We start from the raw sequence: 25,784 nt of genomic DNA, 5'->3' as shown, positions 1-25,784 counted from the left end.
TTTGATTTTTGTGTGTGGTGAAAAGATAGAGTTTATTCTTTTTCATATGATTGTCCAGTTTTCCCAGTACCATTTATTGAAGAGACTGGATCAGTCCTTTTTGTGTAACTATGAAGAAATAGCTGAGTCAGGGTAGTTTGTAAAGGAAGGTTGATTTGGCTCTCAGTCTTGCAGGCCATGCAAAAGCATCATGCTGGCACTGTGTAGCTTCTAGTGAGGGCTTCTGTGCTTCAGCAGAACGTGGTGGAGAAGGGTAAGGGGGAAGTAAGTGGGCAGGTGCTAGGACAGACCAAACTCCAGAGGCATCCTGGCTTTATGACAGTCCATTCTTGAGAACTAACCCATTCCCCTGAGAACCAATCCAGTTTTGAGTAGGATCTCACTGACAACCTCAGGAACGGCACTGTGCTGTTCTGAGGGATTTCCCCTCATGACTCTCACACCTCCCTCAAGGCCCTGCCTCCCAACCCTGCCACACTAGAGTGTGAGAGTTGGTGTGGGCAAACCATCTATGTCTAGACCATAGCACTGTGCTTTCCCCAGTGCATGTTCTTGGTGCCTGTATCAAAAATGAGTTGGTTGCAAATGCATGGATTTGTTTCTGGGTTTTCTACTCCATTCCATTCATCTATGTATCTGTTTTTATGCTAGGGTTGAATAGACCGTACAAAGCTTTGAAAGGCACCTTATGAAGCTGACATTTTATTTGCCAGGCTGTAGAGGAAGGAAGAGATGGTTTAGGTGGAGACCAGTGGTGTCTACAGGGTGAATTGAGTGGAAAGAAGAGGCGGGTGAGGAGACAGTCAGGAGGCTGCCTCTTCTTTTTAACCCTTTACTGAGATATGGTTCACCCTTTATGCAAAGGAAGCCGCTTTAAAGATGAAAGTTCCACTTCAAACGTTCTGGCTGATGGTTTATCCACAGAAGGTAGCTTTCTTTCATGAAAACTGGCATCTCAGGACTCTCAGCCTACTGCATTTCTGATCCGTTTTCTTCACAGGATTGGTCGCAGTGGCAGCAATTAATGCTGCCATCCAGAAGGGTGTGGCTGAGAAGACTGTTCTGGAGCTAATGAACCCCGAAGCCCAGCTGCCCCAGGTGTACCCCTTTGCTGCCGATCTCTATCAGAAGGAGCTGGCTACACTGCAGCAGCAGAGCCCTGAAGTGAGTGAGCTCAGTGCAGGGAGCGGGTGTGAATTTAGTACCCACATTGTGTGGTTAGGAAGACCTTTTTTCCAGAAACTTAGTCTTCCTGTGGTTTTATTAAGCAACTGACTCCTTTGACATTTGAGAATGTCTTTCCTTGCTGTTCTCCCCCACCCCTTTTTGTGCAGCATAATCTCACCCATCCAGAGCTCTCTGTCGCAGTGGAGATGCTGTCATCAGTAGCCCTAATTAACAGGGCGTTGGAATCCGGAGACGTGAATACCGTGTGGAGACAGTTGAGCAGCTCAGTTACAGGCCTTACCAACATTGAGGAGGAGAACTGTCAGAGGTGGGTACCAGAGTCTGCAAATGGGAGGCACTGCCTAGCTGTTACCTCTGTCGGGAGGCACTGCCTAGCTGTCACCTCTGTCGGGGGGCACTGCCTAGCTGTCACCTCTGTCGGGAGGCACTGCCTAGCTGTCACCTCTGTCGGGGGGCACTGCCTAGCTGATACCTCTGTCGGGGGGCACTGCCTAGCTGTCACCTCTGTCGGGGGGCACTGCCTAGCTGTCACCTCTGTCGGGAGGCACTGCCTAGCTGATACCTCTGTCGGGAGGCACTGCCTAGCTGTCACCTCTGTCGGGAGGCACTGCCTAGCTGTCACCTCTGTTGGGGGCACTGCCTAGCTGTCACCTCTGTCGGGAGGCACTGCCTAGCTGATACCTCTGTTGGGAGGCACTGCCTAGCTGTCACCTCTGTCAGCACTTCTGTTTCTTGTAGGCATTGTGATTATAGTGCAGGCATACTTTTCTTTTGTTCTACTTTGATTCAGTTAATTCTTTATTATGTGGAAGGATTTAATATATTACAGATGCCGTGACATTCCGTTCCTATGTATGCTTTATCTAATATTGTTCTACAGCCGAAATAACATTCTCATACCCTGAGAAAATTAGTACTTACTTAAGATTATCCAAACCTAGTCCATTTTCATTCTTTTTCAGTTGTTCGAAAACTTTCTTTTAGGTCAGGTGCAGTGACTCACACCTGTAATCTGAGCACTCTGGGAGTCCGAGGCAGGTAGATCACTTGAGCTCAGGAGTTTGAGACCAGCCTGAGCAAGAGCGCGACTCTGTCTCTACTAAAAACAGAAAAACTAGCCAGGCATTATGGTGGGTGCCTATAGTCCCAGCTACTTGGGAGGCTGAGGCAGGAGAATCACTTGAGCCCAAGAGTTTAAGGTTGCTGTGAGCTGTGATGCCATGGCACTCTACCCAGGGCGACAAAGCTACACTCTGCCTCAAAAAATAATAAATAAATAAGTAAAACTTTGCTTTGGCTCGGCGCCTATAGCTCAACCGGCTAAGGCGCCAGCCACGTACACCTAAGGTGGCGGGTTCGAATCCCCAGCCCGGACCCGCCAAACAACAATGACGGCTGCAACCAAAAAATGGCTGGGCGTTGTGGCGGGCGCCTTGGTCCCAGCTACTTGGGAGGCGGAGGCAGGAGACTCGCTTGAGCCCAGGAGTTGGAGGTTGCTGTGAGCTGTAATGCCACGGCACTCTGCCCAGGGGGACAGCTTGAGGCTCTGTCTCAAAAAAAAAAAAAAACTTTGCTTTACAGCTGGTTTGTTGAAAGGGCCATGAGGACCTTGAGTCGCATCTGGCTGTTGTGTCCCTTAGGTATCTTTTCATATAGAATTGTCCCTTTCTTTCTGACGCTTAATTCATTAAAGTGATGGGGCCAATTATCCTATAAATTGTCTCATCTTGCAGATCATTCTGGTTACTTTCTCATATTTGACTTATTTTTGTAAATTGGAAGTTAAACCTGAAGGTTAGCTGCAGCCCACTTCAACGTATTGGTGATTTGTATCTCACACTGCTTCATATCAAAAGACAAATGAAATCTCTCCTCACTGTCAGAGATACTAGGATTGATGCTGGGTTGGGAAGGCAGCTTATACCTCCATTATGTATTTATGTTTTTCTCTTGTCACCAGAATATCACCTCTTTTTGTAACTTTTGTACCATCAAAATGTACGGTTCCCCGTTAGTTATTCACCTGATTCTTTTTTTTTTTTTTTGAGATGGAGTCTTACTATATAACTCTAAGTAGAATGTCATGGCGTCACAACTCACAGCAACCTCAAACTCTTCAGCTTAAGTGATTGTCTTGCCTCAGCCTCCCAAGTAGCTGGGACTACAGACGCCCACCACAACACCCAGCTATATTTTTATTGCAGTTGTCATTGTTGTTTAGCAGGCCCCAGCTGGGTTTGAACCCACCTGCCTTGGTGTATGTGGTTGGCGCCCTAACTGCTAAGCTACGGACACCAAGCCTTTTTTTTTGAGACAGAATCTCACTATGTCACCCTGGATAGAGTGCTGTGGTATAACAACTCACAGCAACCTCCAACTCTCTTGCCTCACCCTCCCAAGTAGCTGGGACTATAGGCACCCGCCACAATGCCCAGCTATTTTTTGGTTGTAGTAGTTATTGTTGTTTGGCAGGCTCAGGCTGGATTAGAACCCACCAGCTCTGGTGTATGTGGCTGGCGCCTTAGCCACTGAGCTACAGGTGCCGAGCCGATTTATTTTTTTTCTAGACAGTCTCACTCTGTTGGCCATGCTAGAGTGCTGTGGTGTCAGCCTAGCTCATAGCAACCTCAAACTCTCGGACTCAAGCGATCCTCGTGCCTCATTCTCCCCAGTAGCTGGGACTACAGGCATCTACCATGATGCCTGGCTAGTTTTTCTATTTTTAGTAGAGATGGAGTTTCACTCTTGTTCAGGGTGGTCTTGAACTCCTGAACTCAGAGTATCCTTCTGCTTTGGCCTCCCAGAGTGCTGGGATTACAGGCATGAGTCACTGTACCTAGCCTCACATGATATTTTAAACTCTAATTGATAACCTTTGCCTAAATCAATACTTTCTATAATAGTTGCTGAGTGACAACTTGTTGGTCATTCTTTCTACCTTCATTAGCTCCTGTGTGGCCTTTTTCCTTATCTTTAGAGGAATTAGTTGATATGCTTCTGATTGAGAATAATGTGCATTTTCTTTTTTTTTTGTTTTGAGACAGAGTTTCACTTTGTCGCCCTTGGGAGAATGCCATGGCATAGCTCACAGCAACCTCAAACTCTTGGGCTCAAGCAATTCTCTTGCCTCAGCCTCCCGAGTAGCTGGGACTATGGGCACCTGCCACAGTACCTGGCTATTTTTAGAGATAGGGGTCTTGCTCTTGTTCAGGTTGGTCTCAAACTTGTGAGCTCAGGGCAGTCTACCCACCTTGGCTTCCCAGAGTTCTAGCATCACAGGTGTGAGCCACTGTACCCCTTGGCTGAGAATATCGTGCATTTTCATACTTTACAGTAACTCCTAATGGCTTCAGAATGTATACCCTGGCAGTCTTGGTTTTCCTCTTGAGTCTTCCCATTGCTGTCATCCATGAAAATCCTGAAGTGTTTTTTTGTTTTTTAATGCTACACCTTATTGTCTTTTCTGTTGGTTGCTGGGACAGGTATCTTGATGAGCTAATGAGACTGAAAGCTCAGGCCCATGCCGAGCATAACGAATTCATCACGTGGAACGACATCCAAGCTTGTGTGGACCACGTGAATCTGGTGGTGCAAGAGGAACACGAGAGTGAGTGGCCTTCCCGCCCCCATGATGTCACCATGAAGACAGTGTGATCCCTGAGCTGGCTCTAAGTACTAGTCCTCGCAGATACTGGAGTCAGAGATTGAGAAAAGTATCTTTATAACTAAAATGTCTAAAGTTGGGTGTTGTTTTTGAAATACTAGGCAATTGCTATAATTAGATATGTATCTAATAAGAACTAAATTTTTCAGGTCAGTTGTACTTGATTTTTTTTTTTTATTCCCCCAGGGAGTACACCATTCCTGGAGGTACTACAGTATTAGGCTGATGCGTAGAGTGGAGGGAGCAAGCTCCTGTTTTAACTGCCTGCTCCAAAAATCCATTTAATATATTATATTGTCTTTGGGCTCAGTGCCCGTAGCACAGTGGTTACAGCGCCAGCCACATACACCGAAGTTGGCGGGTTCAAACCTGGTCCTGAACCCACCCTGGGCCAGCTAACCAACAATGACAACTGCAACAAAAATAGCCAGGCATTGTGGCAGGCACCTGTAGTCCTAGCTACTTGGGAGACTGAGGCAAGAGAATCACTTAAGCCCAAGAGTTTGAAGTTGCTGTGAGCTATAATGCCAGGGCATCCTACCAAGGTCAGCATAGTGAGACTCTTGTCTCAAAAAAAAAAAAAATTGTCTTCGGATAGAGGACATATCATATATTAAACTGATTAGAATGGATACTATGGTCTGTTATTTTAAAATGCCATTAAAAGACCCTTGGCCCCCTTCACTGAAAAATCACTGACATGTGGCAGATTGATTAATAGGAGGAAAAAGCATACAAATTTATTTAATGTGTATACATAGGGGCTTTCATAATGAAGGACCCCCAAAAAAGAGAAGAAATTATCCATTTTTATGCTTAGGTTCAACAAAGTGTGGGTAGCCATGTAGAAATATGATCAAACAAAAAGAGTATGGTCTAATGTTAATAGACTGAGTGGGGAACCCAGCAAAACCTGTCTGCCTAGATTCTTCTTGGCCTCTCTAAGCTGGTATTGCTTCCTTCTGGGTGTGGGGCAGGGCCCCCTCTGGAATGGGGGGGGGGGGTCTTATGACCTACAGTTACATCAGGCAGGTAGGTCAGATAATTTCTTTATGTCCAGTTCCTTTTTTTTTTTTTTTTTAAGAGACAAGAGTCTCACTTTGTTGCCCTGGGTAGAGTGCTATGGCAGCACAACTCAGAGCAACTTCAAATTCTTGGGCTCAAGAGATCCTCTTGCCTCAGCTTCCCATGTAACTGGGACTATAGGCGCCCACCACAATGCCTGGCTACTTTTTAGAGACAGGGTTCTCACTCTTGCTCATGATGGTCTCAAATTCCCGAGCTTAGGTTATCTACCCACCTCAGTTTCCCAGAGTGCTAGGATTACAGGTGTGAGCCACCTATATGTCCAGTTCTTATGCGCAATGAATCTAGGTTTCGTGGCTGGTTTTTGGGAAAAGAGGTTCTGGTTTCTATGACCTGCCTTGGGGAAGAGGGACTTTAGTTTCTTTGACTAGCCTCAGGGGAGAATGGGACTGAGAGATGGGAGGGCAGGAGAAGGTCAGAGACAAACTTTTGCTTCTGAGGCTGCTTTCATTTTGAGATCCTGATTCCTGATCCCCAACACTGTGATAATAGGTAGTTCTGACATTACCTGGAGTTAGGTCACATTGCACAGGGTGAGGGCACAGTTCTCCACAAAACTTCTCTCATTTCGGCACCAGCTGCAAGTTGCAGGGTTCCTTAGCCCCTGTGCTTGAACAGCTGGCTACAAATTTAGGGGTTCTTCCTCTCTCTCAGGTTTAATCATTTGCTAGGATGACTCAGAACTGAGGAAAGTGCTAGACTTGTAATTACCATTTCATTATTAATTTAAAGATTATAAATTAGGACCAACTGAAAGAAAACACCCATAGGGCAATATCTGGAAGGGTCCCCAATACAAAGCTCGGTGTTCTCAGGATTTGCTACCCTCCTATACACTGGTACGTTTCACCGACCAGGGAAGCTCACTTGAGCTTTGGGTGTCCAGAGTTTTTATGTGGGCGTTATTACATATGCATGGTTGATTAAATTGTAGGCCTTGTGATTAAATTCAATTACCATTTGGCCTTCCCTCCCTGGAGATCAGGAGGCCAAGCTGGTATACATGACTCTAAGCCCCAATCTTATAATCAGATGGTTGATCTCTTCAGCAGGTCCAGCCTCCAACCCACAACTCTGTATAGGCTACCAGGAGTCACTAGTCAGCATGAATTCAGGGGCAGTCTGAGGGGCCTGATGATGACTAAGGATACAAACCTGTCTCTCGGACATTCCAGGGGTTAGACACTCCCTTCCAGGGACAAAGACCAGCCAAACTTGGTCATAGCAAGAGTCCTTAAAAAATAGCCCAGCTGCCCAAGATAACTGAGGAGTTAACATTTCTACTTTTAGTTTGTATTTCTTGTGAAAAATATTCAGGTCTTGAGTGGGAAGAGACTTTCCTTGTAGTGAGGAGCCCTGGGCTTAGATATTTCATGTATTGTTTGCTGTACGATCTTGGAGATTCCTAAGCCCTGTCTTTCCTTCTATAAAAATGTGGAATTAGGGACTCTTTAAGATCCCTCACACCTTAACTTTTTATGAGTCGGGAATGGGTTTGATTTGAATATGCCTGAAAGCTATTCTATAAAGCCTGTTTCAACAAAATCCTCATCACTTACAGATAGAGGAATTAAAAATGAAACAAAAGGACTTGTATTCAATAGGAGTATGAATACAAGGGAATTTATTTTAACAAACACTAAATTATAAAAACAGAGCTGCTTAATCTTTTTTAACTGTTCAAATAAGACATTCTTTGATGGCAATGATGCCTATAGGCACATTTAGTTCCTGGTAAACTCTGTAGTCAAAGGGTTAATGGATGACAAATTGAAGTTTGAATCATACCTACTCTCAGGTGGGTTTATGATTAGCAAGCATGCTTCAAGATTGATTTGTTTATATACTTAATTAAAATAACCTTTTTGTCTCTTTATATTTAGGGATTTTAGCCATTGGTTTAATTAATGAAGCCCTGGATGAAGGTGATGCCCAAAAGACTCTGCAGGCCTTGCAAATTCCTGCAGCTAAACTTGAGGGAGTCCTCACAGAAGTGGCCCAGCATTACCAAGACACACTGATCAGAGCAAAGAGAGAGAAAGCCCAGGTGAGTGGCCTCAAAACTGTTTGTTTTTGTTCAGAACACTTCATCCTGAGCAAAGATAGAGGTAGAAATGTCTCCCTTGACTCACTTTGTGAATACCTTAGATTCAGAGCACTGGAGGGACACAAAAATGTGAGAGACATAGATTCTATCTTGCAGGGGTTATGCTTTTTTTTACACATTTGGGCATTTGGTCTTTCTTGTTAGTTATTAGATGTGTCTCTTTAATGAAATATAAGATCCAGAAAATTGCACGCGTTACTTAGGTGTGCAATTGCATACATTTTCAAAAGTAGACATGCCGCATAATTGGTATTTAGATTATAGAATACATCACCAACACCACAGAAACCTCCCTTGTGTCCCCTTCTCTCCTTATTCACCTTCCATTTGATGGCAGCCACTGTTCTGACTTATAATACCAGGGTTCATTTTGCCCATCTTTGAGCTATATTAAGTGAGATCACACATCACATGCTCTGTTGTGTTTGGCTTCCTTTGTCCAACAGAATGGTAGTGATACCCATCCATGTGCGTGTAGCAATAGTTTGTTCACTCTTATTGTTTTATACCTTCCCGTTGTGTTTTTATATATTATTGCTGAAGTTTTAGTGGTTTTAAAATTGTGCCTCACACCTGTAATCCTACCTCTCTAGGAGGTTGAGGTGGGTGGATGACTCGAGAGCCCATCTCTAAAATAACTGGGTGTTATGGGGCTCTTGTAGTCCCAGCTACTTGAGAGGCTGAGGCAGGAGGATCACTTGAGCCCAAGTATCTGAGGTTCTGGTGAGCTCTGATCTATAGCACTCAACTCAGGGCAACAAAGTGAGACTCTGTCTCAAAAAAAAAAAATTGGTTGTAAATAGTGCTTCTGTAAATATTAGGTCTCACAATTAAATACACAAATTCATCCTAGAATTTGTACCTCATTGCTAAACATCACTACAGTCATCTTTGAGGTACTCTGTCTAGAAAGCTATGCACTGACGCCAGCACCTGGTCCATCCTTCAGAGCAATTTTGGAACTCTTTCTGGTATGGCCATCAGAGCTGTCATCCAAGGTGTCAGGGGAGAGTACTCAAAGGTGACTGTAGTGATATTCAGTAATGAAGTCTCTAGTGTTTTTTCTAGGACAAGTTTGTTAACTTAATTGTCACACCTCATATTCTTCTAGCACATGTCTTTTGTAAATAATATATATGTATGTATGTGTGTGTGTATGCTTTTCTATTAGGTGTACATTTGAAAGTGGGATTAGTAGATTACAGGGAATACATTTATGTTAAACTTTGTAATGCCATAAGTTTTTTAAACAGCTATATTGAGACATAATTCACATATCATATAATTCAGTATATGATTCAGTGGTTTTTAGTATATTCATATACTAAAGAATTGCATAACCATCACCACAACCAATATTTTTATTTATTTATTTTTAGAGACAGAATCTCACTTTGTTGCCCTCAGTAGAGTGCTGTGGTGTCACAGCTCACACCAACCTCCAGCTCTTGGGCATAGGCGATTCTCTTGCCTCAGCCTCCCGAATAGCTTGGACTATAGGTGCTGGCCAGAACTCCCAGCTATTTTTTGTTGCAGTTTGGCCTGGGCCAGGTTTGAACCTGCCACCCTCAGTATATGGGGCCGGTGCCTGACTCACTGAGCCACAGGCACCACCCAACACAACCAATGTTTTAGAACATTTTCTTCACCCCAGATAGAAACTTCATGCTCAGAAGTAGTCTCTCATTTTCCCTTAACCTCCCAGCCCTAGACAGCTGTTAGTCTGCCCATGTTTGTAGATCTGTGTATTTTGAGTATTTCATGTCAACAGATTCATACAATACCCATTGTAAATGGCTTCTTTTCTTCAACTTCATTTATCCATGTTGTAGCATGTATCAGTACTTCATTTCCTTTTATTGCTGAATAATATTCCATTGTATGGCTGTACAACATTTTATTTATCCTTTTTTTTTTTTGAGACAGAGTCTCAAGCTGTTGCTCTGGGTAGGGTGCTGTGGCATCACAGCTCACAGCAACCTCAAACTCTTGGGCTTAAGAGATTCTCTTGCCTCCACCTCCCAAGCAGCTGGGACTACAGTTCCTGCCACAATGCCCAGCTATTTTTTGGTTGTAGTTGTCATTGTTGTTTGGCAGGCCTGGGCTGGATTCATACCTGCCAACTCCAGTGTATGTGGCACCCTAGCTGCTGAGCTACAGGCACCAAGCCTATTTATCCATTCTTGACAACATACAGGTTATTTTCACTTTATGACTATTAGGAATGATACCACTATGAATATAAAGTTTTTCAAAGTAAATCTAATACAAACCCATCTTTTAAAAAATTTGTCTTGCCGGGCGGCACCTGTGGCTCAAAGGAGTAAGGCGCCAGCCCTATATGCTGGAGGTGGCGGGTTCAAACCCAGCCCCGGCCAAAAAAAAAAAAGTTTGTCTTGCCTCCTGGCTAGTTTGTTGGGGAAACTGGCAAGGGTTTTGCCCTTTTTTATGCAGTTGTCATCTGGGAAGTTCCCTTGTGTGTATCAGACTGTCATATATTAGTTGCATGATTAAAGCATAGTTACACCCCATGATTCATTCTCCCTGTAAGTAACAACCACTAGCTATGGAGAACCACAGCTTTATTTTCTTTCTTTTCTGAGAATTCTAAAGTGAGGCAACAAGTGAAAGAGCTAAAAGAAAATTCTAATTCAGGGAGTCAGATTTTTTCCTGGGAATCCAGGAATAGTAAAACAGACCAAGACCTTAGTGCTTTGGAGCTCTTTGTACATTGACGATCATTTGAGCTCTATAGACTTGGTCAGGGTGGAGGAGTTGTGGAAATATTACAGTGTTGACAGGTCTCCTTTATTACATTGCCACACATGGGGCTGGCTTCACCATCTCCAAATCATGTAAATGCAGCCTGGGGGCAAGTCACCATGTTCTAATGGTTAACGTTATGCTGAGTATCATTTGATCCTGTAGAGAGGGTTGAATCACAGCTCCTGTTTCATAGCCAGGAAATTGAAGTGAAGGGATCAACTGTCTTACTCGGAAGAGCCCTGGGGAATTGGAAATGGAAGTCTCAGTCTTTGATTCATTTTTTGGGTCATTATTGGATCAGACTGTCCCAAACTTGACAGATCTGACTCCTAAGCTTGAATTTAAATGCTGATTCAGAATTTCTAACTGAGGCATGGCTGCCGTGGTTCTATATTGGCTGGTGGCAGCAATGTGTTTTTGCTGCCAGGAAAGTCCAAAAGGAGTCTTCTGTCTGACTGTCAGAGGCCTGGGATTTGGGAGAGTAAGCTGGGCTGGTTCCACGAGGAAGGAAAGTGACGTACAGGGTGCTCACTCCTACAGGGCTGTCTGTTCTTATGTTTGGCTTGGGGAGTTAAACGTTTAGAGGATGTGACTAGAGTTTGAAGCATTTCCCTTTTCATAGAATAACTTTTTAGAGTTCATCAGAGGCAGAGGAAGGGGGGAGTTAAAGGAAAGTTTGCCTAAGATTGCCAGGCCCAGCTGGGTGAGCCACATATTACCTTTTCTTAGCCATTACCTTAGCCTCTCAGTTCCTGTGAGCCGTCTTGGGAGTGTTTTTAAAATAATTATCGCTGAGTTCTAAATTTAACCCAGAAAATGTCTTAAATTTGGTCTGTAGTTTTATGCAGGGTTATACTGGCCACTTGAGTTGGGAAGTGTGCCTTCCTCTTCTATATTTTAGAAGTTTGTAAAGGATCGGTTAATTCTTCTTAAAACATTTGATACAATTCACCAGTGAAGCTGTACTTCCTGGGGGTTTTTTTGTGGGATATTTTTTGATCACTAATTCCATATCTATATTTGTGATAAGTCTATTCAGATTTTCTCTGAGTGTTCCTTCTGTCCTTCTCTCTCCTAGCCTTCTGGGAATTCCATTATGTGCTCGGGTCTCTGATACTTGTCCATTTCTCTTCATTCCTTTTTTTGGTACTGTTCTTCAGAATGGATAGTTGCAGTTAATCTATCTGTAGGTTTACTGATTGTTTCTTCTTTGTGCTCGAATCTGTTGTTGAATCCGTCTAGTGAGTTTTGCTTTTCACTTATTGTACTTTTCAACTCTCAAATTTTATTTTTGATGTCTCTGTGTGTGTGGGTTTTTTTTTTAGACAAGAGTCTCACTATGTTGCTTTTGGTAGAGTGCTGCGGTGTCACTGCTCACAGCAACCTCAAACTCTTGAGCTTAAGCAATTCTCTTGCCTTAGCCCCCCAAGTAGCTGGGATATAGCTGTATAGGTGCCCGCCATAACACCCGGCTATTTTTTATTGCAGTTGTTGGGCCAGGTTCTAACCCACCAACCTTGATGTATGTGGCTAGCACCCTACCCACTGAGCTATGGGCACCACCCTTTGCTGTGTTTTGTTTAAAAATTATTTTTATATTTTAATTTATTTTTTGTACTATATTTATTTATTTATTTTTGGTCCTAAGTAACACTTTTTATTGTTATTTTATTATTATTATTATTATTTGGGATTCATTAATGGTACAAAGAATTTAGGTAAAGTCTCTCTTATAATTGTGTCCTGATCCCAGAGGTGTGCCATACACCATGACCCCCATCTCACTCCCTCCTCCCCTCTCCCCACTCCCTCATTCCCCTACCCCTTACCTTGTATTAGATCATCTGCTTTCATATTACAGTTGAGTACATTGGATTCTTGCTTCTCTATTCTTGTTCTACTTTACTTAGAAGAATGTGTTCTAACTCAATCCAGGTTAATACAAAAGATGTAAAGTCTCCATCTTTTTAATGGCTGAATAGTATTACATGGTATACATATACCACAGCTTGTTAATCCAATCCTGGGTTGTTGGGCATTTAGGCTATTTCCACATTTTGGTGATTGTAACTTGAGCTGTGATAGACAGTCTAGTACAGATGTCCTTGTGATAAAAGGATTTTTTTTCTTCTGGGTAGATGCCTAGTAAGGGGATTTCAGGATTAAATGGGAGGTATTTTTATATTTTAAAGAAAGGGCTCTTAGAGTGTGGTGGCCTGACCGTAGTTCACTGTAGTCTCGAACTCCTAGACTCATGTCATCCTCATGCCTTAGACTCCAGCATAGCTGAGACTACAGGCACCCTCCACCATGCCCAGCTAGTTTTATATCTTTTTAGAAACGGGATCTGATTGTTGCCCAGGCTGGCCTCGACCTTCTGGTCTCACGTGATCCTCTCAAAGTGCTAGTTACAGGGATGAGCCACAGCACCTGCGGGTTTCTGTCTCTTTATTGGTATTCTCTATTTGGTGAGACATTGTTCTCATACTTTTCTTTAGTGCTCTAGGCAGGATTTTCTTTTCAGGGGTGTTCAGCCTGCAGCCTGCTGCAGATTATTTAAGGACTATTTAACTTCTCTGTGGTGCTGGATATTGTAAAAAGTATGCGCAGATCTTTTCTTTTGCTCATCAGTTTTTGTTAGTGTTTGTGTATTTAATGTGTGGCCCAAGACAACTCTTATTCTTCGGATATGCAGCAGAAAGGTCAAAAGGAGGGACACCTTTCTAGTTCTTGAAAAAAAAATTAAAATAGCTGATAAAGTCTTTGTCTCTGAGTCTAACTTGCCCCTTCTCTGGGATATTTCTGTTATCCTCTTTTTTCCCCTGTATATGGACCTGCTTTCTTATTACTTTGCCTGTTTTGTAATTTTTTCTTTAAAAGCCAGACATTTTAATAATGTTACAACCCTGGAAATCAGGTTCCACCCCCTTTTGAAGGTTTGTTCTTGTCACTGGTGGCCGTTGTTTGGTAACTTTTCTGAGTTTATTATGTAAAGTTAGCGTTTTCGTTGGGTCTGCTGAAGTCTGTACTCCATTTGCTAGTGGTCAGCTGTGTGTGCACTTGGGATGCACCATCAGCCCTTAGCCAGGCGGTACAGTGTTACCTTAACTTTCTCTTCCTGCACACCCAGAGCTGAAAGGTCAGCCTGAAAGCTTAGAACTTTAGCAGATCCTTTCGAGACATGTGCATAGTCCACACACGCAATGTGGGCATCTGCATTCCTATTCAGGAATAGGTCAGATTTTCAGAGCTCTTGATGGACATCTCATTCTCCAGCTTTTTCTTCTCAGGCTTTTGGTTAGTTTGTTTGCCTAAACTGTTGCCCTTACTGTTTTTGACAAATGCTCCTAGAGAAAAGACTGTTGACACTGGGTGAGTTTTTGGTCAAGTCAGATACAAACAGCCTTGTGAGTGTATGTTCTAGGGGACGACGAGAAAAACCAGCTAGTGACAACTCTCTTAGAATGAGAGAGAACAGGTGTGTGGGAAGGGGACAATTTAAAACACCACGAATATGACTGTTCTTACCAAGATTCAGCTGTTTTTCTCGGATAACCTGTCTCCAATTTCTGTAAGACTTTGGTTAATCCCTATAGTTTTTAAAAAGCTGATTTTGATAATTTTTTTTTTGCCAGTATTTCTGTTGGTTTTATAGTAGAGAGGATTTTCAGAGGCCCTTTACCATTTTCACTTATGTCACTTCTCTCTTCGTTTATTTATTTGTTTATTTAATTTCTTTTTTTTTTTTTTTTTTTTTTTTATTCAGTCTGACGCTGTCCCCTGGGTAGATTGCTGTGGCATCATAGTTCACAACAACTCAAGTTCCTAGGCTCAAGTGATTCTCTTGCCTCCTCAGCCTCCCAAGTAGCTGGGACTACAGACACCTGCCACAATGCCTGGCTAACTTTTCTATTTTTAGTAGAAATAGGGTCTCACTTTGCTCCCACTGGTCTTGAACTCCTGCGTTCAGGGGATCCACCCACCTTGGCTCCCAGAGTGCTGGAATTACAGGCATGAACCCTTGTACCTGGCCCTCTCTTCCTTTACATTTAGTGCCTTTGGAACCCTTTCTACAGTAGGCTACTAGTCATTTAGGCATAAAATCTGTATGCTAAGATGTAAGTATCAGGGATTTTCAGAAACTCTTTTTTTTTTTTTTTTTTTTTTTTTGAGACAGAGCCTCAAGCTGTCCCCCTGGGTAGAGTGCCGTGGCATTACAGCTCATAGCAACCTCCAACTCCTGGGCTCAAGCGAGTCTCCTGCCTCTGCCTCCCAAGTAGCTGGGACCACAGGCGCCCGCCACAACGCCTGGCTATTTTTTGGTTGCAGCCATCATTGTTGTTTGGCGGGTCCGGGCTGGGGATTCGAACCCGCCACCTTAGGTGTACGTGGCTGGTGCCTTAGCCGGTTGAGCTATAGGCGCCGAGCCCAGAAACTCATTTTATAATTATGACTTTTAAAGCTCTGCTCCCCCTTGTGTGTACACACATGCACATACCTGCTTACATGCATGTAGCTAGTAATCACCTGGGGTGTACCAGCACCACTCTACCCATTGTTAGGATACTGAAATACTTTGGTTTTGTTTGGTACATTGCTGACAGTTAGAAACACATTGGCTGCATTTCAGAAGACATAAAGTGATAGGGACCAGAAATAAGAATTACAAAGAGAAGTGAGTCTGGGCACTGTGGTCTCAACATTGCTGCTGTCCCAACCCTCCCAAATCTGTGCCACCATTCCTCATCCCGCAATTCTGCCTTTGTCCCTGAGATTCCTTTTCTATAGCAACCAAGAGATTGATGACCTGAATCATCAGGGCCACAGGACTCTGTCCCATTCTGATTGGTCAGTGCTTCTATTGTGTGGTTGATAAATGTGCTGTATCGTTGTGTATGTGTATGTGGTTACATCTGTATTCATAGATAGATTTATCTGTCATCACACGTACAGACCTGCCATGTAGTCAAGAGGAGGGATTTAGAAATTTTGCTTGTGGGAGGCGCCCTCTAGAGGTGAGTGCAACCCCTGTTAGTGGCTCTTTCACCTTTTACCTCCAAACACCTTATTTTCTTGTTTTTTTATTTTTAATTTATTTTTATTTTCTTTTTTGGAAAAAGGATCTCACTTTGTCTCCTGGGCTAGAGTGCAGTGGCCTTAGCCTAGCTCACAGCAATAGGTCTCCAGAGACCCTCCTGCCTCAGCCTTCTGAGTAGCTGGGACTACAGGCACCACCACAACACCTGGCATGTTTTCCTATTTTTAGTAGAGACGGGGTTTCGCTCTTCCTTAGGTTGGTCTCAAACTCCTTAGCTCCGGTGGTCCGCCTGCCTTGGGCTCCCAGAATGCTGGGATCACAGATATGAGCAACAGTGCCCAGCCTCACTTCTCTTTGTAATTCTTATTTCTGGTCCCTATCTCTTTATGTCTTCTGAAATGCAGTCAGTGTGTTTCTAAGTGTCAGTCAGAATTGCTGGGGGGCTATACTTTAATATATTTCATATACATTTTTTTCAGTAAATCTATTTTATCTCAGTATTTGCTGTAATATCCAGCCCAAGATTTTAATGCACTGGGTCAGTTAAATCGTGGACGAACTCTTCACAAATAAACTTAACTAGGAGGATTTTGGGTTTTGTCATCATCTTGGTTTAATTGTCCTTTCCTTACACGAGGATGAGTGGCGTGTGCTGTCTCACTGTCCTCCTCCATTCTGGGGAGGGGTGTTTTGTGTTGTGTTTTCCTGCTCACTGATGGGTTCTTCTCTTGGGTTTCATATTATAGTTCTGTTGCTTGTTTAGATCATAACTATGTACATTACTGCATTTATGGAGTACAGTGTGCTGATTTTATATACAATTTGGAATGCTTACATCAAACTGGTTAACATAGCCTTTACCTCACTTAATTGTTATATTAAGACATTTATAGTTTTAATATATTTAACATGTACCCTTGCAATATGCACAATAGGCATTGGCCTTATCCTTTCACCAGCACTCAGTAAATTGCAGGGATTGTGGCAGCTTCCTTCTGAGTAAAGTTTTGTGTCTCTCCACCACGAGGCAGAGGGAAGTCAAGCCTCCCCTAAGGTTTGGTGCCTTTGACTGTTAAGCAGTGAAACTTTCTACTTTTCCCTGGAGCTCAGGCCCTCCTTCATCTGATCTCACAGTTATAGCTATTGGCTGAGTTTTTTCTGCCTCACTGGTGCCTTGGCAAGTGATATTCACATCAAGCGCTCTTAAGTGGATTTTTTTTTTTTTTTTGAGACAGAGTCTTTCTTTGTCAACCTCAGTAGAGTGCTATGGCATCATAGCTCACAGCAACTTCAAACTCTTGAGCTCAAACAGTCCTCTTGCCTCAGCCTCCCAAGTAGGTGGGACTACAGGTGCCCCCCCACAACACCTGACTATTTTTAGAGACAGGGTCTCATTCTTGCTCAAGCTGGTCTTGAACTCCTGAGCTCAGGCAATCCACCTGCCTCAGCTTCTTAGAGTGCTGGGATTGTAGGCATGAGCCACTAAGCCTAGCCCTCTAAGTGGATTTTTGAGCTACTGTTTCCCACTGCTATCAGCTCAGGCCCAAGGAGCATGTTAATTGTGTTAGGTCTGCCAGGATCACTACAAACATGACTCTCACAGCCTGGCCACTTAAAAACCTGAGGTGCCTTGCCTTTTCTAGAAAAGACTTCCACATTTATCTGCTGAATTGACACCTTCTTATAAAGACCTTAGGAACTCCTTAGGCATCCCAGGACCTTCCCACACTTTGAAATAGGTGAAGCTATAGAACCCAAGTGTGACCACTGAGGGCTAACTGGGTCTCCTGGTGGTTTCCAGCTCCTGCTCTCATGCTGAGAACAAGTGGATAGGAGCACCTGCTGTGCTAACTGGCACTGGCACTGGCAGCCACCTAGGGTTACACAGCCACTTACTTCCCTTGTCAGAGGAGGTAGCTAGATTCCTGGTATTGAAAGAGACAGAAGGCAGCTAGTTCTGCTGGTCCAATTTTATTCAAACCGGCTTTCGGAGCAAACAATCAACAACAAACCACATTTTATTAAAAAAGGTTTAAAACCAAATTTAGTAAGAGAGAAGTAAACCACTTCTTCTACTGTGTCACCTCTGTCCCCAAGTCGGCTACACCCTGGTGAGTGAGGCTTTTCTTGGCCACACTGAGGAAACTAATTACTGTTTATTACAATGTATCTGTTTGAAAATGTGCTTTTAAGTTCCTAACCACTGATTTAACATCAGTTTTTAGAGTATAAGCTATTAATGAGTTTAGATTGTCTATAGTGACTTCTGGCTTTAAATATGATAATTCAGAGGTTCTGGTTAAGTCAGGTTTGACAGTCTCAGAACATTAGCAGTCATAGAGAACATTAATTTCCTCTGAATATTGTTGGCACAGGAGGGTGAGAAGTGCACACTGATCTACATAGCCTGGCCTGTGACACTGTAGAGGTCACTGGGCCTGCCCCAGCACATCTACTCTTCCTGCTTCTGCCGGCTGCCCTTGCCTCCCTGAGGCGCTTGAGCGCACCTTGCTGCTCTTCTCCTGCGTCAGAGCCGATTCCCTTGCAGCCTTTGCTAGGTTTCCAATGGCTGGCTTCTCCGTTTGACTAACCTGTGTGTCTCATATATTTTAAAATTCTTCCTCTATATCTTATTGAGTCTCAGAAGTCCCCCCATCAGAGGTACCCCAATTTCATGCCTTTAATATTGTTTTGCTTTTAACGACATGCAGGAAACCCAGGATGAGTCCGCTGTGTTATGGTTGGATGAAATTCAAGGTGGAATCTGGCAGTCCAACAAAGACACTCAGGAAGCACAGAGATGTACGTATGGGTTGTATTATTTCTGTTTGATTGCAGGGTAGGGTGACAGGGTATTCCAGATCTCAACCTGCAGCTTGCCCGAGGTAGATCTGGGGACACAGTTTGCCTGTAGGTAGGGCTAGGTGAACTGCCATGTAAATTTAGACACATTCTAAGCGTTTTGGTAACACTTTTGTTCTGGGATAGTTGCCTTAGGAATCTTTGCCATTAACGAGGCAGTGGAAAGTGGTGATGCTGGGAAAACACTGACTGCCCTGCGCTGCCCTGATGTCGGCTTGTATGGAGTCATCCCTGAATGTGGTGAAACTTACCAGAGTGACCTTGCTGAAGCCAAGAAGAAAAAACTGGCAGCAGGTGAGTTATGGGAAAATAAATATGTGCCCTGAAGCTGAGTGCCTGAGTGTGTGAGGGACAGGTACAGAGGAAGGGATAAGCCACAGACAAAGATATTTTTGTTTAGACATACAGCATTTAGACTCATTTTAAAGGAGATAATATCTCTATTTTTGAAATCTTTTCTCCCCTTGTGTATAGCTATGTTAACAAGACAAATTTTCTAAGAATGTGGGAACAAGCAGAGTATTTGGTGCTTTTATCTTTCATCAGGTGTCAGTAGCTCTGATTATCTAAGCCTATGGGCAGTTAAAAGTAGTTTATAAAGGTAGGATTTCTCATCCCATTTCGGAGAGGCTGAATGATGGCAAATCTTCTCTGAGAAGAGCTTTCTGACACATAGGTCTTAGACACAGGCTTTGGGGACAACAGTGCTCATCATCAGTAATTCTGTAATTGGGCTTCATAGGTATCTTTTTGTAATACATGAATGAGCTGAAATAGACATCAAAAGGCCTTAATGTCATAAGGACTTAGGGCCCCTTTCCCAGATGTTCGTAGTGGTCTTCATTTAGGTTGTTAACCCTAACTAGAAGAGTCCTATAGCACTGGACATAGAACTGGGGAGTGGGGCTGTGGATTTCTTTTATCTTTCCTCTTTTTTATGTCAGGAGATGATAATAGCAATTGGGCGAAGCACTGGGTGAAAGGTGGATATTATTATTACCACAACCTGGAGACCCAGGAAGGAGGATGGGACGAACCCCCAAACTTTGTTCAGAATTCTACACAGCTCTCTCGGGAGGAGATCCAGGTAGGTCACCTGTCACCTTCCTTCCTGTAAGAAGACGCTAAGAGAAAGTGTTTGTTTGTTTGTTTTTAATACAGATTAATATGAGGGTACAAATGATTAGGTTATGTTGTTTGTGTTTCTTTTTGAGACGGAGCCTCAAGCTGTCCCCCTGGGTAGAGTGCTGTGGCATCACTCACAGCAACCTCCAACTCCTGGGCTCAAGCGAGTCTCCTGCCTCCACCTCCCAAGACCACAGGTGCCCGCCACAATGCCTGGCTGTTTTTTTTTTGGTTGCAGCTGTCATTGTTGTTTGGCGGGCCAGGGTTGAATTCGAACCTGCCACCTTAGGTATATGTGGCTGGCGCCTTAGCCACTTGAGCCACAGGCGCCGAGCCATGTTGTTTGGGTTTCTGAGGTCAAATTCAAGTTGTCATTGAGCCCCTCCCCCGGGGGGTGTGCTGTATACCCTTACATTGCCCACCAGGTGAGAGTACCATAGTCCCCACCTTCTCCCCCTCCCCCATCTGTCCTCTCCCAACCCCTACTTGAATATACTTGTGTTATTCTCTCCTGTGGGTGTGTAGTTGTTTTTCTGTTGGCTTCATATTAGGATTGAGTACATTGGATACTTTCATTTCTATTCTTATGATACTTTACTAAGAAGAATGTGTTTCAAACAGTGTAACCTAATCATTTATTTATACCCTCATATTACTCTGAATAATAAATAAAAGAGGATAAACCACCCCCTCCCCCAAAAAGAATGTATTTCAACTCCATCCAGGCAAATACAAAAGATATAAAGTCTCCATCTTTTTATGGCTGAATAGTATTCCATGGTGTACCTATACCACAGTTTATTAATCCAGCGTGGGTTGATGGGCACGTAGGTTGATTCCACTCTTGGCAATTGTGAATAGAGCTGCAGTAAACATTCTATTGCAGCTCGGCGCCTGTAGCTCAAGCAGCTAAGGTGCCAGCCACATACACTTGAGCAGGTGGGTTCGAATCCAGCCCGGGCCCGCCGGACAATGATGGCTGCAACCAAAAAAAATAGCCAGGCATTGTGGCAGGCACCTGTGGTCCCAGGTACTTGGTAGGTGGAGGCAGGAGACTCACTTAAGCCCAGGAGTTGGAGGTTGCTGTGAGCTGTGACGCTACAGCACTCTACCCAGGGAGACAGCTTGAGGCTCTGTCTCAAAAAAAAAAAAAAAAAAGCTCTGCTATCATATGTCTCTCCTTTGCTGTCTATATTTGTCAGAATCCTGTCCTTCCAGGCACACCCATCTCAAGAGGCACCTCCTCTCTGAATCTTTTTTTTTTTTTTTTTTTGGAGGCAGAGTCTCACTCTGTCACCCTGGGTACGGGTTGACATCACAGTGTACAGCAACTTCAGTCTCTTGGGTTCAACAATTCTCTTCCCTCAGCTTCCCAAGTATCTGGGACTTTAGGAGCCCGCCACAACACCCAGCTAGTTTTTCTGTTTTTAGTAGAGATGGGGTCGCACTCTTACCCAGGATGGTCTCCTCCCACCTTGGCCTCTTTATCACGTATGCCTTTTCCAGGTGACTGAACTCGACTCTGTTGGGCATTGATGGTATATGAAAGTAAATCAGAGTCTCTGCCTTCAGGTGCTCACGTATTGTGAACACAGCAGGCACAGAACTCAGTACTACAGTAACTGGGAGAAGTGGTTCTCTGAAGACAGCACAATAATGGAAATATTAAGAGAAATTTAAATTTTGTCCTGGAGGAAGATAGCATAGATAATATTTTAGCAGGTGAGAAAATGAGGAAAGGCTGTTGTTGACAAAAAGGGAGAGGCACGGAGGGCAAGGAGAAGGTGGGCCATTCAGGGAGACAAGCAGTGCTGCTAACTGGCATAGGGCTGTGCAGCAGAGAAAGGGCAGAGAGGGAGGCTTGGGTGGAGCGCCAGGGCCTGGCGTGCTGTGCTGAGGAGTCCAGGCTGCACGTTCAGGCAGACTGATATTGAGAATCTTATTAAACAGAAACACTTATGCTTAGGTAGTGTTTTGCACATGGACCTAAGAATTTAAACAGGTGATCTTGCCTCATCTTCAGCATGTGACATAGCCACCTACCCTGCCCCACCCCCACACATTGGCCATTGAGGATAGATCCTTCCTCTTCCCACTGCTGCTCTCTGTACTTGGAACTTGCCTGGATGTTCACTGGATCCTTTATCATTTTCTCTCTGGAGGAAAAAAATCTATCCTGTCCGAAGCTCATTGTCCATCTTATTGCTTTATTTTATCTTCTCCCTGTTCTTTGCTGACCTTGTACTCTTTCTCCTCTTACATTTTCATTATTTTTCTTTAAAATTTATTTTTAAAATGAAAGTGTCTCACTATGTTCCTCAGGCTGGTTTCGAGCTCCTGATTTCAAGTGACCTCATAGCTTGGCCTCCCCAAGTGCCGGGATTGCTAGGAGTGAGCTGCTGTGCCTGGCTTTCTTCTGCTAGTATTTTCAAGTGTGTATCACCTAGATCAGTGCTTATTGTGTATGAATCACCTGGGGGGTCTTATTAAAATAAAGACTTTCAGTCTTTATTTTACAGATGTAGGGCATGGCCCCAAGAAAGTCTATGTTTATGACAAGCTCCTCAATCATGCTGACGCTGCTGGTACTTAAAAGTATCAGCCTTCAGAATCATCTTTAAATCTCTCATCTTTGAAAACAAAATAATAAGCACCCATAGATGCCCCGATTTGGCCTCATGTACATTCATAGTATTGTTTGTCTTTGCTGAGTACCTCAAAATTAGTCTTCCCCTTACTAGTTCAGTTTCCATGACCATTCATTTCTTAGCACACAGCAGTATGGTTTCCTGTGCAGCCATTACTTTAGTGAAACTGTTACTTAATTTTATTTACTTATTTATTTATGTATTTATTTTTTGCAGTTTTTGGCCAGAGCTGGGTTTGAACCCACCACCTCTGGCATATGGGGTCAGCATCCTACTCCTTTGAGTCACAGGTGCTGCCCTGAAAACTGTTACTTTGGATTCATCAACAACCTCTGGCTGCCAGATTGTTAGGACGCTTATCATCTTGACCTCTCTGGAGTCCCTTCCTCAAACCCTCAGCTTCTTTGTCTAGTCCAGTACAACTCTATTGTTCTTCTACTTGTGAATGTCCCTTCTTAATCTCTCTTGCTACTACTTTGCTTTCCCAGCCACTGCTTGGTTCTATCAGGACTCTGCTGGCCCTGTTCTTTTCCTCCACATGTTCACCAGTTCTCATTTGAGCCACTGGCTACAGCTCTTACCTTTGTGCTCGTGACTCCCACATCTGTGTCTAGACCTGTGAGCCTTCTCATCTCCAGCCGTTTCATCCATAGTCTGTAAGTCCAGCAGATACCTCAAACACAGTCTGACTGAAAAAATAGAGGCTTCAACAGTGGTTTTTTGTTTTTGTTTTCCTCACGTAAAATAGTTCTGGAGTTGGGCAGCCCAGAGAAGGCATGGTGGCTTTGTGATAGCATCTTGCCCTGGGATCTTCCTGTCTTTGTGTTTTGTCATTCTTAGCATGTGGCTTCCATTCTCAGAGTCACCTTGCCCACAATGACAGCTTGGAGTTTTAACCATTAAATCACTAATCCAGGGAGGAAATAGGAAGAAGGGAAAGCAAAGCAAAAAAAGGCGTGATTCCAGCTGTTCTTAAAGATCTTGCCAAACTATTTCTGCTCACAGTGTGTGAGCTGTCCCTGGCTCCTGTAATCTTTAAAGTGAGCTCATTGTTGCCCAGAAAAATAATCAAGGCTCTGACACCAAGGAGAAGGGAGAGGGTAGCTGTCAGGCCTCTCTTACGGGATCGTGGTAGCAGTATTCTGACTCATCCTCTCTCCATGAGTCTCCTCTCTCTAACCTGTCAGCTACTCTTCTAATAGTGCTGTTTTTAAAAATAAATCTGGTAGTTTTCTTCTGTTTGAAAGCTCACTGTTTCAGTACCTTTAGTAACAGTCTAAACCCTCCAGGTACTTTTTAGGACCATTGCAATCTGTCTGGAGGTAAGGCTTTCGGTCTTGTCCCTGGCCAGTCCCCTTGGGGTATCCTATGCTGTGGGATTCCTCACAATAAAGAGTACCTGTCACTCCACATTCTTGTTAGCAGTGGCCCCAGGCAGCCAGCACAGTGCCCAGCGCAGTCAGCTTTCGATAGGTAGGTAGGTAACAGAGATTAAATGACACAGATGATCCAGTTGGCTGGGTATGGTGGCTCTCACTTGTAATCCCAGCACTCTGGGAAGCCAAGGTGGGTGGATCGCTTGAGCTTAGGAGTTCTAGACCAGCCTCAGCAAAGCAAGACCTCGTGTCTACTAAAAATAGAAAAACTGGCTCAACGCCTGTGGCTCAAGCGGCTAAGGCGCCAGCCACATACACCTGAGCTGTGAGGTTCAAATCCAGCCTGGGCCGGCCAAACAACGACAATTGCAATCAAAAAGTAGCTGGGCATTGTGGTGGGCTCCTATAGTCTCAGCTACTTGGGAGGCGGAGACAGGAGAATCACTTGAGCCTAGGAGTTGGAGGTTGCTGTGAGCTGTGATGCCATGGCGACAGCTTGAGGCTCTGTCTCAAAAAATAAAAATAAAAATAGAAAAACTAGCTGGACTTTGTATCAGGCACCTATAGTCTCAGCTACTCAGGAGACTGAGGTAGGAGGATCTCTTGAGCCCAAGAGACTGAGGTTGCTGTGAGCTATTACACCATGGCACTCCACCCAGGGTAACAGAGTGAGTCTGTGTCTCAAAAAAAATAAGTAAAAGATGATCAAGTTTTCATTTATGATTTTTGTTGTTGTTGTGAGAACGGCCTGGTCCTGGCCCTATAAAGAGACCTGGGGTCTTTGCTCCTGTTGCTCAGCAAAAGATCTGGTATAGATTGAAGAAGCAGTGGGGTTAGTTTGTGTGCTATGGATGATACTTTGTTAAAATTTATGTCCATTCTCACCTGTGAGTGTCTTCATGTGACCAAATGGTTTTTCAGAGTTCCATCTCTGGGGTAACTGCTGCATATAACCGAGAACAGCTTTGGCTAGCCAACGAAGGCCTGATCACAAAGCTGCAGGCTTGCTGCCGTGGATATTTAGTTCGACAGGAATTCCGTTCCAGGATGAATTTCTTGAAGAAACAAATCCCTGCCATCACCTGCATTCAGGTATTTCAGAGCCTATTAAACAAGCTGCGTTCTAGAGCAGGGTGATAAACCACACACTGTGTGTGAAGGTCTGAGTGTGCTTCTTGGCTTCTGGCCTCGTGGTCTTGTCTCCTGCTGACAGGCACCCTTCTTACCATTCCTGCCATCTTAGTGTGCTTGATGGTGGCAAAGCGTCAGTTCTCAGGCACCTCCTCTTATCTTCTGAGACTGAGCCTTTATCTAAGATGTGAAATTAGAGTGAAACACTGTGATTTTGCTTCAGTGACAGAATAACACACAGTCACAGAAATAGTCCTGAGTCAGGAATTATGGCTCCACTGCTGCCAGGTAGGGGCAAATCTAAGCTTATTCCTCATCTGTGAGCCAGAGATAATAATGTCCCATTTTATCTTATCATCCTCCCCTGATTTGTTGTAAGAGGCCAATAAGGGGATCTGTATGGCTGCACTTCAAATAGTGTGAAGTGCTGTGTGATGTCAGGGGTCCTCCTGGTGGAGGCTCAGCCTGTGCCCGTGTTGCCCTGGGAAGCAGTCCTTACTAAAGCTTCATCACAGAGTTGCACTTGGATAATATATCAAGAAGAGATTTTTTTTTTTTTAGCTTGGGGAATAATATGTCATCTGTGGTCCTTGGGGAATAATATGTTATCTGTGATTTGATGGTTTTAGTCTCAGTGGAGAGGATACAAGCAGAAGAAGGCATATCAAGATCGTTTGGCCTACCTGCGCTCCCATAAAGATGAAGTTGTAAAGGTATGGCAGCCAGAGCAGGGTTTCTGCATGCGGGGCACAAGTCTGACTTGTGTGGAGGTGAAGGCCTCTTCTAATCTCCA

The 25,784-nt window shown here is 43.9% G+C and overlaps 1 protein-coding gene across 1 annotated transcript in view; it reads left to right on the top strand.

Annotated features, from left to right (window-relative positions):
• Positions 1–25,784, top strand: part of IQGAP1 (IQ motif containing GTPase activating protein 1) — a 111,668-nt gene that overhangs the window by 58,360 nt on the left and 27,524 nt on the right. Inside the window, exons 12-20 of the mRNA XM_003803085.3 lie at positions 1,001–1,164; positions 1,335–1,495; positions 4,671–4,795; positions 7,822–7,985; positions 18,561–18,651; positions 18,838–19,005; positions 19,656–19,798; positions 24,782–24,952; positions 25,621–25,704. Of these exons, the coding sequence (XP_003803133.1) occupies positions 1,001–1,164; positions 1,335–1,495; positions 4,671–4,795; positions 7,822–7,985; positions 18,561–18,651; positions 18,838–19,005; positions 19,656–19,798; positions 24,782–24,952; positions 25,621–25,704 (1,271 nt within the window). The remainder of the gene's footprint in view (positions 1–1,000; positions 1,165–1,334; positions 1,496–4,670; positions 4,796–7,821; positions 7,986–18,560; positions 18,652–18,837; positions 19,006–19,655; positions 19,799–24,781; positions 24,953–25,620; positions 25,705–25,784) is intronic.

The sequence above is a fragment of the Otolemur garnettii genome, unplaced genomic scaffold (assembly GCF_000181295.1).
Source record: "Otolemur garnettii isolate 467f Iridium unplaced genomic scaffold, OtoGar3 scaffold00277, whole genome shotgun sequence".
Classification (NCBI taxonomy): domain Eukaryota; kingdom Metazoa; phylum Chordata; class Mammalia; order Primates; family Galagidae; genus Otolemur; species Otolemur garnettii.
This window is presented reverse-complemented; position numbering and strand designations above follow the sequence as displayed.